At 37.0% G+C, this 13,466-nt stretch overlaps 1 protein-coding gene across 6 annotated transcripts in view; it reads right to left on the minus strand.

The window, feature by feature from the left end:
- Positions 1-1,308: 1,308 nt before the first annotated feature.
- LOC144958321 (uncharacterized) overlaps positions 1,309-13,466 on the minus strand; it is a 55,707-nt gene continuing 43,549 nt past the window's right edge. For all 6 annotated transcript variants that reach the window (XM_078890220.1, XM_078890223.1, XM_078890225.1 and 3 more), the window contains exons 3-8: positions 8,413-10,352; positions 6,384-6,518; positions 4,680-4,869; positions 4,127-4,361; positions 2,907-3,018; positions 1,309-2,028 (exon numbers count right to left, since the gene is read on the minus strand). In XM_078890220.1, the coding sequence (XP_078746346.1) occupies positions 1,642-2,028; positions 2,907-3,018; positions 4,127-4,361; positions 4,680-4,869; positions 6,384-6,518; positions 8,413-10,352 (2,999 nt within the window). In that variant the 3' untranslated portion in view covers positions 1,309-1,641. The remainder of the gene's footprint in view (positions 2,029-2,906; positions 3,019-4,126; positions 4,362-4,679; positions 4,870-6,383; positions 6,519-8,412; positions 10,353-13,466) is intronic.

A 13,466-nucleotide genomic window follows, 5' to 3' on the forward strand; every position in this document is an offset into this window, starting at 1 on the left:
CGTAATATTGTCATGTTATCATTTGTAACTGTGATCACTATTTATTTATAAGAACATTCATCTCATTAAATTTCATCTTTCTATATTCTCATCATCTTAAACCAACTCGTCATTTGTTCTTTATTTCAAAAGTAACTAGTAAATTCTGGCAGCCTTATTTGTCACATCTTTATTTTATCAATGTAGTCGAGTTAGCTCTTAATCACTCATAAGATCATGACAAAGTACACGAGTCTTAAATTTTATAACTGGCCATTTTAACTTCTAATAAAATTCTGGCATTTGGTTCATTTCAATATAATACTGTACGAGGAGATGGACCACTTATTCATTCGACAATTATAATTTCAAATACAATTAAAGTATTAAATGAGAAATCCGCAGGTAGGTTTTCCTTTGTGTCTATTTCGGACGCATAATTTGACTCTTAAAACACTGTGTACAGAGAGTAAGACAGATCTTGGTCGTAAGTCAACACACACATTACACACTATTATAAAACACAACACACACACACACACATAACACACCGTTGTATAGTATACAATAATAAATATGGTAGTCATAATGACGATTACCAAACAATAGATAAAATTTATCATGATATTGCATCACATTTAAGTAGAGGTGTGTTTATTATATGTATATTATATAATATTTTCATGACAAAATATATAATATTAAAACTGTATCTCTGTATGTTCTCTACAGAAATGTTGGAATGTCTGTTTTAATTCAGTGGAATGGGGATCACATTTGAAAAAAAAAACAAGAAACAATTATTATTAAATATATAATCTACCCACAAAACCCAACAAACACACATAGATAAGTTCATAGAAACACACTCACAGACATACAAAAACAAAACACCCCCCAAAAAAGAACAATTCCATCTTGATAAAAAACACATTAAGTACATACTTTCTGATTATTTGTCGATTAATTTTTCAACAATATTACACGGCAGGCAACTCCATTGGAAAATAAATAGTTTGAGGAATACTTGCAGTTACCTCCCATGATTGTCAAACTGCTGATTTCCTCAAGTAGAAAACTTATCAATAAATGAATTAAATAATGGCCCAATGCTGGATTTGCAGACTCATCAATAATGCCAAATATTCCAGTAATTAAATTTCATTGGTCTGCATTCTGCAGTATTTCTACAAAGGAAAAACAAATTATTCAATGACGATTTAAAAAAAAATAAAATAAAAGACATAAAATACCCCCAAAACAACAACCTTGGCTCATGAGCTCAATTTATAAAATTGTCTTCATTCAACGCTTATTGTCCTGTTTATGTTTTTAAAAAAAAACAAAAAAAAAAAACAATTTCAATTGAGCCCAAACAGAAAATCTTTTTTTTTTTTAAATCTGGAAATTCCTATCATTGCTGGACGCCTCTTGGAAACTTATATGTTCTGTGTTTCTTTTTCTTCTTCTTCTTCTTTAAAAAAAAACAAAAAAAACTCTTTAAATATCAATGCAGCAAGCGTCAGGGATTAAATCTGGAGTTCTTTCTTCTCAGAAAATAACATTATACATGCCTGGAGTAGTGTTATAATTTATTTTCTATTTCTACCCAAAAATAAATTTAAATGGCAAGTTGTTAGCAATAGTTCTGGAATAAAATCTCTACAGAAAACCCGGGTTTGTGTGCTCTATGAAAGCTTTCTTGCAGTATTTCCTGACCATGTTGTACGCCTCCACAGACAAGCAGCAGTCCTGGACGTTCAGCTGTTGCAGAGAGCGACACCTGTAGGCGAGTAGAACGATCCCCTTGTCGGTGATGGCGTCACATGACTTGACGCTCAATTTCCGAAGGTGGGGGCAATGAATGGATAACGCGTAGAGGCCGTCGTCCGAAATGTCGCATTTCCCGATGTCTAGAGACTTGAGGCGTTGGCAGTTCTGGGCAAGGAACTCAACAGAAGCATCCGAGACGGCTTCGCAGCCCCGGACGTTGAGGTATCGAAGTTTGCTACAGGCTCGTGCTATGTGAATGACACCTTGATCGGAGACCTTTATTGATAAAAAGTGGAAGGGAGGAGAGCATGGGGAAAAGGGAAGTATTGGGTGGAAGGAGCAGGGGGGGGGGTGAAACATTGTTAATATTATTATATCAATAATAATTGAATGCTACATTGAAAGATTAATAAATGTATATTTTAAATAATGAACTAATGAGTGTATGATAAATGACTGGATGAAGGAAGGAAGGAAGGACGGAAGGAAGTAAGGAAGGAATGAACGAAGGTAGGAAAGAATGAAGAAATGGATGAATGAATGAATAGAAAATGCTATGATGGAATATAAACATTATAAAATTCTAGCTCAAACCTAACTGTTACGGGGAAAAGGTTTGAATGCAAGTCAAAGACTTCTTAACTTATCTTATTCTTCCTATAAACTGAATAAGCTTTTAAGATTTTTAAAAAATGTATTACATCCAGTACTTTAATCAAATCAAAATTATTTCTTGACAATGATACTGTAGACTGTAACACAGTTTCAAGTTTTAATAAAATTGCTTATCAGTTCCAAACCACAGGGTGCAAAGTTATTTCATTATATAAATACAACTTGAGTTTAATAAATAAATAAATAATAAAATTCCCTTTATTCATCCCATAGGGGAAATTTGTTTTTAGGGTCTAGAAGAGAAGACTGGAATAACCCATGATTCAGCCGCAGTGCAGCGCCGCAAATTGAACGAGGTGAGGTGACTTGCTCAAGGTCACAAAGCACAGCGGCGGGTGATCGAACTCGGTACCTTTCGGGTACGAAACAAAGACTGTACTGCTGAGCCACGCTGCCCCGAGAAATTAAGAAAGCTATGAGCTTAGAAATGTGATTACGTTTAAATACATCGTTTCAAAAAATTATCAAACAATAAATACCTTTTCACACTTGGCGACACTGAGGTAACGAAGATTGTCCCTCAACTTTCCTAGTTCTCGGAGGCCAAGGTCGGTGATAGCCTTGCAATCGCTGACACTTAATTCTCGTAGGCTGTAGTGGTTAAAGAGAATATTGAGGAAGTTGATTATATTACATATAGCTATCTTCAATATAATATATATTACAAGCAGTTTAATGACCCTTATATAATAGAGAGAGAGAGCGAGAGAGAGAGAGAGAGAGAGAGAGAGAGAGGTGGGGGGGGGGGGGGGAGGGAAGAGAGGGAGGGTGATGGAAAAAAAAGATAACGGGAACGCGAGGAGAGAGAGAGAGAGAGAGAGAGAGAGAGAGAGAGAGAGAGAGAGAGAGAGAGAGAGAGAGAGAGAGAGAGAGAGAGAGAGAGAGAGAGAGAGAGAGAGAGAGAGAGAGAGAGAGACAGAGAGAGACAGAGACAGAGAGAGGCGAAAACTCGTTAAAAAAAGTTTACTGACTAGCTAAATCCCGATATCTCTGTGATGGAAAGTCTTCATTCACTCTTATCTAGTTTATTTGTTGTTGTTGTTGTTGTTATTTTTTTTTTTTTTGCGGTGCCCTTCAAATTTCCACCTCTCTCAATGATGTCAACTGGGGAGGCCTTCCGAAAGCTCCTACATCCCCAGTATTCTTGTTTTTTATAATGTTCTAGTAAGGGGTTTGGGAGGTGGGAAACTTTTTTTTTTTTTTAAAGTCTCCCCCCCCCCTCCCAAACCCCCTACTAGAACATTATAAAAGAAAGTTTCTCCCCTCCCTACTATAGATAGAACAAGAATACTGGGGATGTAGGAGCTTTCCGAAGGCCTCCCGTCAACTGAGTTATGTCACTCACTTGGTTAAAGTTGTGTTTAGCACAATGGTTCGTGTTGTTTTTGGGATTCCTCAGGGATATTCTATGGTATTAGTTGGTCACGGCTATGCTAGCTGATATTTATGTGTACCCTATTAGACCATAAGCTCTCTTTACATGTTTTGGTACAGGCTGTCATTCAAGACCCATGTTGGACTCTGCGGCTGCGGCAATGTATTCCTGTGTCTCTTCTAAATTTTGGTTTTTGATGATACACCTTCAATTTATTTCCCTGTTCTAGTAATTACACTTTGATAATAAGATAAATCTAACAATAACTTCAGCAGAAAATCTCAAAATAATTCGTGGGGAATTCATACATTAGGTTATTCTCACCTATTACAGTTGTTGGCAATGTAGGTCACTCCAAGATCTGTGATGAGGGGACATCTTCGGAGATAGAAAAACAGGAGTTGTGTGCACTGAGATGTCAAGGTCGAAAGGTCAGCATCTGTGACCTGAGGGCAATCCGTCATATCCACGTAACGAAGGTAGATTCGCTGGAGGTGACGCGATGTATTCTGGGATAGCACAGAGTCTGTCAGGCTGATACACGTCACTTGGGAACAATCTGGTGATAGAGGATATTAGACATTTAAAGGCGGGAGGAGATTCAAACTTAACAGCACAGACTGTCACTGAAATGACCAAAACGTGTTCCAATAATAATAATAATAATAATAATAATAATAATAATAATAATAATAATAATAATAATAATAATAATATGATGATGATGATGATGATGATGATGATGATGATGATGATGATGATGATGATGATGATAATGATAATATAATAATAATAATAATAATAATAATAATAATAATAATAATAATAATAATAATAATAATAATAATAATAATAATAATAATAATAAAACACGTACCCGTGAGATCTAAACGTTCTAGGTTGACACATCTAGAGACCACCTCCGTAATGGCCGTGTTGGTGAGAAGATTGCACTCCTGTACGTCCAGATATCTTAGCTCCGGGCACCGCTTGGCCACCGTCATCAGCCCACGGTCTGTCAGGTGACAACATCCGTTCACGTTGATCTTCTCCAATATCATACACACCTGATGGAGTCAATCAAATAATATTTTTTTTAAAAAGGTGAAAACTACAGACTATTTGTAATGTACAAAAATGAACAACAGCTTCGAAATAGAGCAAAATATTTAACATGGAATGGTTCAGGCTCAAGAGCCTTCTTTAACCAATAACAAAACAGTTAAAATAATAATCCTTCACTCTGTAAGTTTTACTGTTTTAACTCTTTTTGTTATAGGCCGAAGAAGGGTTGTGAGCCCGAATTGTTTCATGTTAAGTATTTATTTACTCTTGATTTCATTTTCTTTTTTGAACCTTCATTTTTAACATTACTTTTTCCTTTCCACAACTTCTAGCAGGTTGGTATTCGTAAATGAGAAATTGCTATGTTGACTTATTCCTCTTCGTTACTTGGAAGCACACAGCCTCCTAAATCATTGTTGTCCCAAAATACCCAAAACTGCCATTATCTTCTTCTTTACTTCCTCCCATGCTAAGTTTACTGATCAGAGCTGCTGAAACGGAGAGCACACCCATGCCTGTTTTTTTTTTTTTTTTTTGGACATCCAACAGTTCGGCAGCAGCTTCTAATGGTGCTCACATACAACTATGTTATGAAGATCGGCCCAATCCGCAAATAAATTCTTTACCGCACTCGTGCACCGTCGCAAACCCGCCGGGAAGCTTCATCAGATTACAAGACACCGTTCAACATTTGGGCATATCTGCTTGCTCGAGTCTATAGGATATCGCCGTAGCCATAATCCGATGGCTATGATATGACACATCGCCGGGCATCTTGCCGTCTAAATCCATGTAAACTCTCCCCTTACCAGCCATTTTCAGAATTTTCACCGAATCTTTGCACGCACCCAATACAAAAAGAAAATTAAAATTTTCTTATTCAACCAGAAAAGCAACAAGTACATTCTATTCTAATATTGTTCAGCAAAGTGAGCTCTACAAAACAGTGTCAAGTTCTTATAGCTATAACAACAAATTGTATGATGTGCAAAAGAAATCAGAAAGATAAAATTGTTGGTTGTATCGTAACGAATGTGACGATTTTCCGATGGTTGGTAAGGGGAGGGTTAATAAATAAATAATTTGCGTGGCTTACGAACCTTTGGGCTGCTGTAGCTGAGTATCCTGGTGAGGTATTTGAGTGCCTTGTCAATATTGAGCTTTGAACTTTATATAGAGCAATATCCACTAAATGTGCTCAAAGCGCTTTACAAGGGGTCCCTGGTCAACAGCAACATTTATGTAGGACGGGACATGACGCCTGTTAGGCGATATTACAATTTTTCGGACAAAGACAACGCTGTTAACGGCCAGGTACTCATCTTACACCTGAGTACTGTGAGAGAATGTGAGTAAAGAGCCTTTTCCAAGGACTCAACTATGCGCCGAGTGCGAGGCTCGAACCCAGGACCTTCCTATCCAAAAGCGAGTGTCATACCACAAGACCACATAGCCGCATAACCGATGGTTGGTAAGGAGAGGGTTAATAAATAAATAATTTGCTTGTCTTACGAACCTTCGGAGTGCTGTAGCTGAGTCTCCTGGTGAGGTATTTGAGTGCCTTGTCAATATCAATCTTGGGGTTGTTGATAACGATTGCCTTCCATAGAATCGGGTTGTCCCAGACGGCGTTGTACCATTGTCTTGACACCTGAGGAAATGACGATGGAATAAATAAATAAATAAATAAATAAATAAATAGATAGATATATAAATAAAAATAAATAGATAAATGAATAAATAAATGAATAAACAAATCAATAGAAAATGACGATGACATAAATAAATAAATACATAAATAAATAAATAAATATATAAATAAATAAACAAATAAATTGATTTAAGTAGATAAACGAATAAATAAATGAAAGTAAACAAACGAAGCAATAGATCAATAAATTAAATACATAAGTAAACCAAGATATGAATAGAGTAGAAAAACACATAGAAAAATAAATACATAACAAATAGATAGATAAATAGATAAATGAATGAATAAAAATAATTAATAATGATACTTTCCACTGATACATCATTAGACCGAAATGGAAACAAAATTCCATTTCACACAGTACAAATTGCTTTTAAGACGGCCTTTAATTATAACCATTCTCACAGTGTTCGTAACTTCGCGGCAAAGCGATTTTTCAACATGGTGAATTCAACTCGGAAGATTCAATGTAGTTTGTTCACAAAAAATAAGAAAAGAAAAAAAAAATTAAAACATATAATAGACACACAAAAAGAGCCAAAAAAAAGCCCTGCCATAGAGCTAAAATAAAACAAGACGTCTACAACTAAAAAAAACAAAACAAAAATAAAATAAATGTATCAAACAAACAAACAAAATTTAAAACAAAACAAAACAAAAATCGAATAAATTGTTTTTTTTTTAAAGCAAAAGCAAATGCAAAACAAAACAAAATAACCCTCCAAAAAAATAAAATAATAAGATTAACCCCCCCCCCTCCCCCCCCCCCCCCCAAAAAAAAAAAAATACAAACTCCCAAACATCTATGCAATAATGTCGGGTTTGCCCGGCCATTATGAACAATGTGAAACAGAACATCAACGTTCTTTGATGTTTAGAAAGAAAGGAAAAAAATCAATTTCCATATAATTTTGCGGATCAAATGTAAACAGTGATGCATTCAATTTCAACAAAGTGGAATCAATCAAAAAACACCGTACGCCCAAAGCCAACAAAAAATGTTAATTATAAAGCTTAAATTCAACAATATCAATTCGAGGTGGCAAGTCTTAAAACGTATAGATAAATCTATTTTGTTGAAATTCAATACATTGTTGAATTTCATTGCGCTGTGTTGGAATGGAAGGGAACGCCAAGGCAATTTACATTAGATAGGATAATTGTGTAAATTAAATAAGATTTAGAACATTAATTGTATAATGCGAGGAATTGAACAAATAAAGTATTAATTCGATGAAAGGATAACTGTAATGTATACATTTCAAAGCGCTACGTCACATCCGAATAGAAAAATGCGTTAGGGCTTTCTGGACTCCACAGAATCATCAGGGAGACTTTTAAGTTGTTTTATTTTCTATTTTTTTTTGGGGGGGGGGGGGGGGGGGGGGCAGCGTGGCTCAGCGGTACGGTAATTGCTTCGTACCCGAAAGGTACCGAGTTCGATCACCCGCTGGTGCGCTGCGTGGCCTTGAGAAAGTCATCTCGCCCTATCTCAATTTGCGGCGCTGCAATGCGGCTGATGCCTGCGTTATTCCAGTCTTCCCTTGGAATAGACCCTAGAGACAAATTTCCCCTGGGATGAATAAAGGGAATTTAATTTTTCAATTTTTTATTTTTTAAATCCTTCAGAGGACAAGTAATAATTTATTCATGACACTAAATAAATGTGACCCGCCGCCTCAAAACGGTCTTATGCCGTTTTGGTTTTGATGCCAAAGATTGATTTTATAATCAAAAATATAAAAGAATCGTTTTACAATAGTGGAAAACAATATCAATTTTCTTAAATTATGTTCAATTTTATACACAACAATGTTTTCTTGATGTTGCTTACCTCTGCACACTTGCACAGATAATCAGTAGGCAAATGAGACAGGATTCTGAGTAGAACTTCTTTGGGAAGATCTTCAAAAAGAGACCCTGTTCGTGTTGACAACTTCCATGCCCGGCCGTGCTTGGTGTTCGTTGGACGAGGCTCGAACGTGGCTTCTAAATTGACAAGATCCTTGGTTGACGAGTGGGAGTTCTCAAGCTGATCCAGAATAGAATCTTTCTGGGAAGTGTGGATTTGCGCATGCGTTAGCAAGACTTGGCGTCCGGATTTCACCGGTTTGAGATTGAGGTTTTCACAGAAAATATTGTCAATATTTTTCTCCGCGGTTTCGTGGGTTCTGAGCGGATTGGACTGATGTTGATGGGGATAGTGATTAGCTGATGACGGGTCTTTAGGAGTGGGGCTGTCGGTTGAGGTTGTGATGTTGGGTGTGGACAAGGTTAGGTCGTTGTCGAAGTCGTTGACGAAATTTTGAATTTGAAGATCGGTGGCAGATTGAGATGATGTTGGGAAGGATGAAGGGTGGAAGGGGGAAGATGATGAGGATGAAGCAGGTGCTGCGTTTGGCTGTGGTGAGTGAAGGTTGAAATGATGTTGTTGCTGTTGTTGTTGATGTCGATGGTGGTGATTGTGGTGGTGGCGATTATGGTGACTGCTATGATGTTGCTGTTTTTGTTGAGGGTTATGGTGGTTGTAAATGGTTTTATTATTTGATTGAGAGAGCCGATTTGGACTCGAGTTGTGTGTTTTGTGTTGTTGTGGATGATGGCGATGTTGATGATGTTGTTGATTGTGTTGGTGGTGATGATGTTGATGTTTAAACTCTAATTGTTGAAGTAGATGATCAGGCGTGAATCTGTCGTGATGATAGTAGGATGATGGACCGTAGGAATGAGGGGATAGAGGGGGTGTAGGAATGATTTGGACCCGGTCATTTTGAACTATTGTCTCTTGGAAATGGGATTCTATGAAGCCATCACCCCCATATGGTTGAATGAAGTGTTCCTCTCTAGCTTCTAGGTAACATTGATTGATCTCGTTGTAAAAGGACGGGTCGATTATCCGGCGATCTCGAGGGGGTGAAAGGATAATGTTGCTACTACCATTGATATGACTGTTTTTATGGTGGTCAAGAACATCTCGGCTTGAAGTGATTCCATCACTGGACTCGTCTAAATGAGAAGACTGAGAAGAAAATGAACCGTTGAGATGACCTCTGGATGATGAGATTATTCTGTTTTCAGAGCTACTACCTCGACCACGGGATTTACTTCTACTTTTGTCTTTGGATGGGTACCTTACACCCCTCGTGGTTAAAGTGGGCGTTTCTGTGTATCGACTCGTTTCGAACTGATTGGGCGTTGGGGGCAGTCCACGTCTTTGAGTTGTAGGGGAGAAAGGGATACTTGCTGGAGTAGGGGATTTGCAGTTTTTGATATTATTGTTGTTGTTACTGCTATTGATATTATTATTGTTGCTTTCTTTTAGCGTTGGGGTTGACCTTTGTTGAAGTGCTGGGGCGGGAGAAGTGGATAATCTTTGATTATTAGTTAACCTCATAGGGGGGGGGGGAGGGGGAGGAGGAGGAGGCGAAGTTTGAGGCTTAGCTTTCTGGGGCAAAATGAGCCGAGGGGGAGGAACCGGATGTTGCGGCTTTTGTGATTTCTGGTTCTGCTGTTGTAAAAGGACTTTCTGCTTTGAGTGCTTCTGCAGGAGCCTCGTTTTAGCAATGCGCTGTCCTGTCATAGGAGAGCTGGTAGCGGACGTACCCGACGCCGTGCGCGTCCCCGAGTCCTGAGAGTGGCCGTCTGAGCCATTTGAGTCGCCTCCCTTGAAGGTTGTCATAGCCGCATGATGGGTTGACGGGAATATGCTCGTGACGTCAGAAGCAATACCGGAACTTGTTGATTCGTGTGTGGACTCTGCTTTGTGTGGAGAATCTGCAAAAACAGAAAGATGGGATGTTAGTGGTGTGGATATAGGATGGAGAGATATATAGATTTATTTGGTTTTTCTTGTGTCTGCTGAACACCTTCGAGACACAGCCATGCTACACACAACAATAATACATTCCTCAATCTAAAAATTACTCAGAAACCTAAATAATACAGCACAAAATATAAGGCCCAGATCCTGGAGACCAACGCCAAACAAATTGTGATAACACGTTACTATATTTTTTTTCGTCAGAGCGCAAACAAAGACTAGAAGAAGAAGAAGAAGAAGAAGAAGAAGAAGAAGAAGAAGAAGAAGAAGAAGAAGAAGAAGAAGAAGAAGAAGAAGAAGAAGAAGAAGAAGAAGAAGAAGAAGAAGAAGAAGAAGAAGAAGAAGAAGAAGAAGAAGAAGAAGAAGAAGAAGAAGAAGAAGAAGAAGAAGAAGGAGGAGGAGGAGGAGGAGGTGGAGGAGGAGGAGAAGAAGAAGAAGAGAATGAAAATGAGAAAGAAAGTGCGTGTGTAAAAAGAAGAAGATGATGACGAAGAGGAAGGAATTTTTTTTTAAAACGAAAATATACACCACATTTGTTGCGCAAACACATTAGATACATCTGAATGCCACAAATACTTTTGCATACCTCAAATTGGAGGGGTAAAGTCAATAAAAGCTATGTCTTATTTTTGTTTCGTAACCATATCAAAATATATTCATATTTTTTAAAAATACCACACATATTTCTGTATGTCATGCTCTGTGTTTTTGTTTCGTGTGTTCGTGAAACCACCGAGTCAATAACTTTAAGCCGTAAAACGCTTTGATCGTCTGCCTTCGCCCGGAAGTCGTAAAACACGCTGTATTATTATATAACGACTGGAATGAGAACTCCGTGACGTGGATAAACCGACTGACAGACTTACAGGACATACACGTAAAATGGAATGCGTCATGCATATGTGACCCATCGTCTCAAATTGGTATTATGTCGGGTTGGTTAGGACCCCGAAACCGTAAATTTCTAAATTACTAAAGTAAAAAGAAACTTTGAGCTTTTCGCAATGAAAATTTGTTTTGTTTTAAAAAAATATTTCATCTTAACTACAACGAATACAATTTAGTCTCAATGCTTATTGTTTTTAGATCGCTGGTTGGGTGATTAGTTCTTACTAGATTATCTCAATAATTTCTAATAACATAATACAGTAGTCGTATTAAGCAATATATCCATTCACCCCCCCCCCCCCCCAAAAAAAAAAAGAAAAAAAAAAGAATAAAGATTAAAAACAGGAAACAAATAAATAAATAAAGAAAAAATATTACAGTACACAACTATTGATACAACGCCCAGGAAAGGCTGTTTGTCGCTAACAGCATAATTCGTGGGATGTGTTAAGTACGATATGCACTTATAATACGTCGGCTATTATATATAATTCCCCCACCCCCCTCCCCCTCCTCCAAAAAAAAAAAAGAAAAGAAAAGAAAAAAATACAGAAGAGATAGAAGAAAGAATGAGAAAAAGAAAGGAAGAAAAAGACATTAATTTCTAGTGCACAACTATTGACACAACGCCCCGGAAACACAGTTTGTCGTTAATGGTTAATAGCATAATACAGCAGACGTATTAAGTGTTATATCTACTTTTATTTATACAGCGATCGTCAACAAAAAAAATTCCTCACTCATTCGAGCGGTCACAAGCATGCAAGATGGCGGACGCAGACGATTTAAACTCTCTCGGAACGGAGGACATACCGAGGCTAATGATACGAACTTGTTGACACATCATAGAAAAACAAATGATTATTCATACGCATAAGAAGCTCTCCAGGGTTGCCAGATTATTTTTCAACAAAATGCCAGGATAAGACTCAAAAAAATGCCAAAAAAAACTCCAAAAAAATGCCAAAGTCTGTTGACTCCCACCCCCACTAAGAAAAACTACCACTTTTGATAGACAATTTACATCATATCCTGTGGCTTGCGTGTTTTCTTTCTTTTTTTTTTTTCTTTTTTTAAATTATACTAAATTTCCTGTTGGGGTAATTTTACCTACTGACTACTAGTGGATGCTAAACCACTACACCACGTGAGAAAGGGTCATTTGAGTAAATATACAAGAAAAGAAAATGCCAAATGAAAATGCCAAATGCCAAATGATTTTTCTAATGCCAAACGGTTTTCAAAAATGCCAGATTTTTGTAATCTGGCATTTAAAATGCCAAACTGGCAACCCTGAAGCTCTCTTGACACAACATGGGAACCGGACTTGCCGATTGATTTTCGAATAGAATGCCAAAATAATAGCAGAAAAAAAAATATAATGTAACTTTTTAAAAAATAAATCAAGCATAGACAAAACAGTCACACAATATCATTATTCGCATGAGGAAAAAAGTGTTTTTTTCTTCTCTACACTTTTAAAACGGTTTGAGCACATATTATATGGCATATATTGCTCAATAATATAAAGGTTCACGCCTTTTTAAAAAACTGTTTTGTTTGACTTCCGCAAAAAAAAAAAAAAAAAAAAAAAGGTCATGAATTACGGCCAAAACTTTTCAATTCAGTGTAATTAAACAAAATAACATAATATTCAGTTTTACGTGCCTCTTAAAAATGTTAGAGAGTTGTGTCTAAAATTATGCGAGCCGAAAATGTTCGTCATTATCAATAGAAAAAAAAGTAAAAACTGCGAATTTGGTTAAAACCGCCAAACTGGCGACTTTCATGAAACTAAAAAAAAACCCGGCCGCCTTCGTGACGTCATAATAATCGCGTGAAACTATTTTCCCTCTCATTCACACGATATGCATACGGTGGAAAATAATGTGACAACAATGTATTCTTACGCCATTGATTCAAGGTGTCAAAACAAGGAAAGGATGTATTGTGGCAACGGTAGGGAAAGGAATTTTGATTGGGAATAATGTGGCAAGGGTGACAAGTAACACAATATGGAAGAAAAAAAGTCATGTCAGTTCAATTTCCATGAGGTGTGACAATCAAATTATTTACAGCTATAATCTGTGAGAACAAAAAATAGGAATCGAAAGATATGTATAAGCATTAAATATTGCGACCTATTATAACTATGGTTGAAAAATGTTGTTGTTGTTGTT

Source organism: Berghia stephanieae, chromosome 12, assembly GCF_034508935.2.
Source record: "Berghia stephanieae isolate SIO BIC M18660-M18661 chromosome 12, UCSD_Bste_1.3, whole genome shotgun sequence".
Classification (NCBI taxonomy): Eukaryota; Metazoa; Mollusca; class Gastropoda; order Nudibranchia; family Aeolidiidae; genus Berghia; species Berghia stephanieae.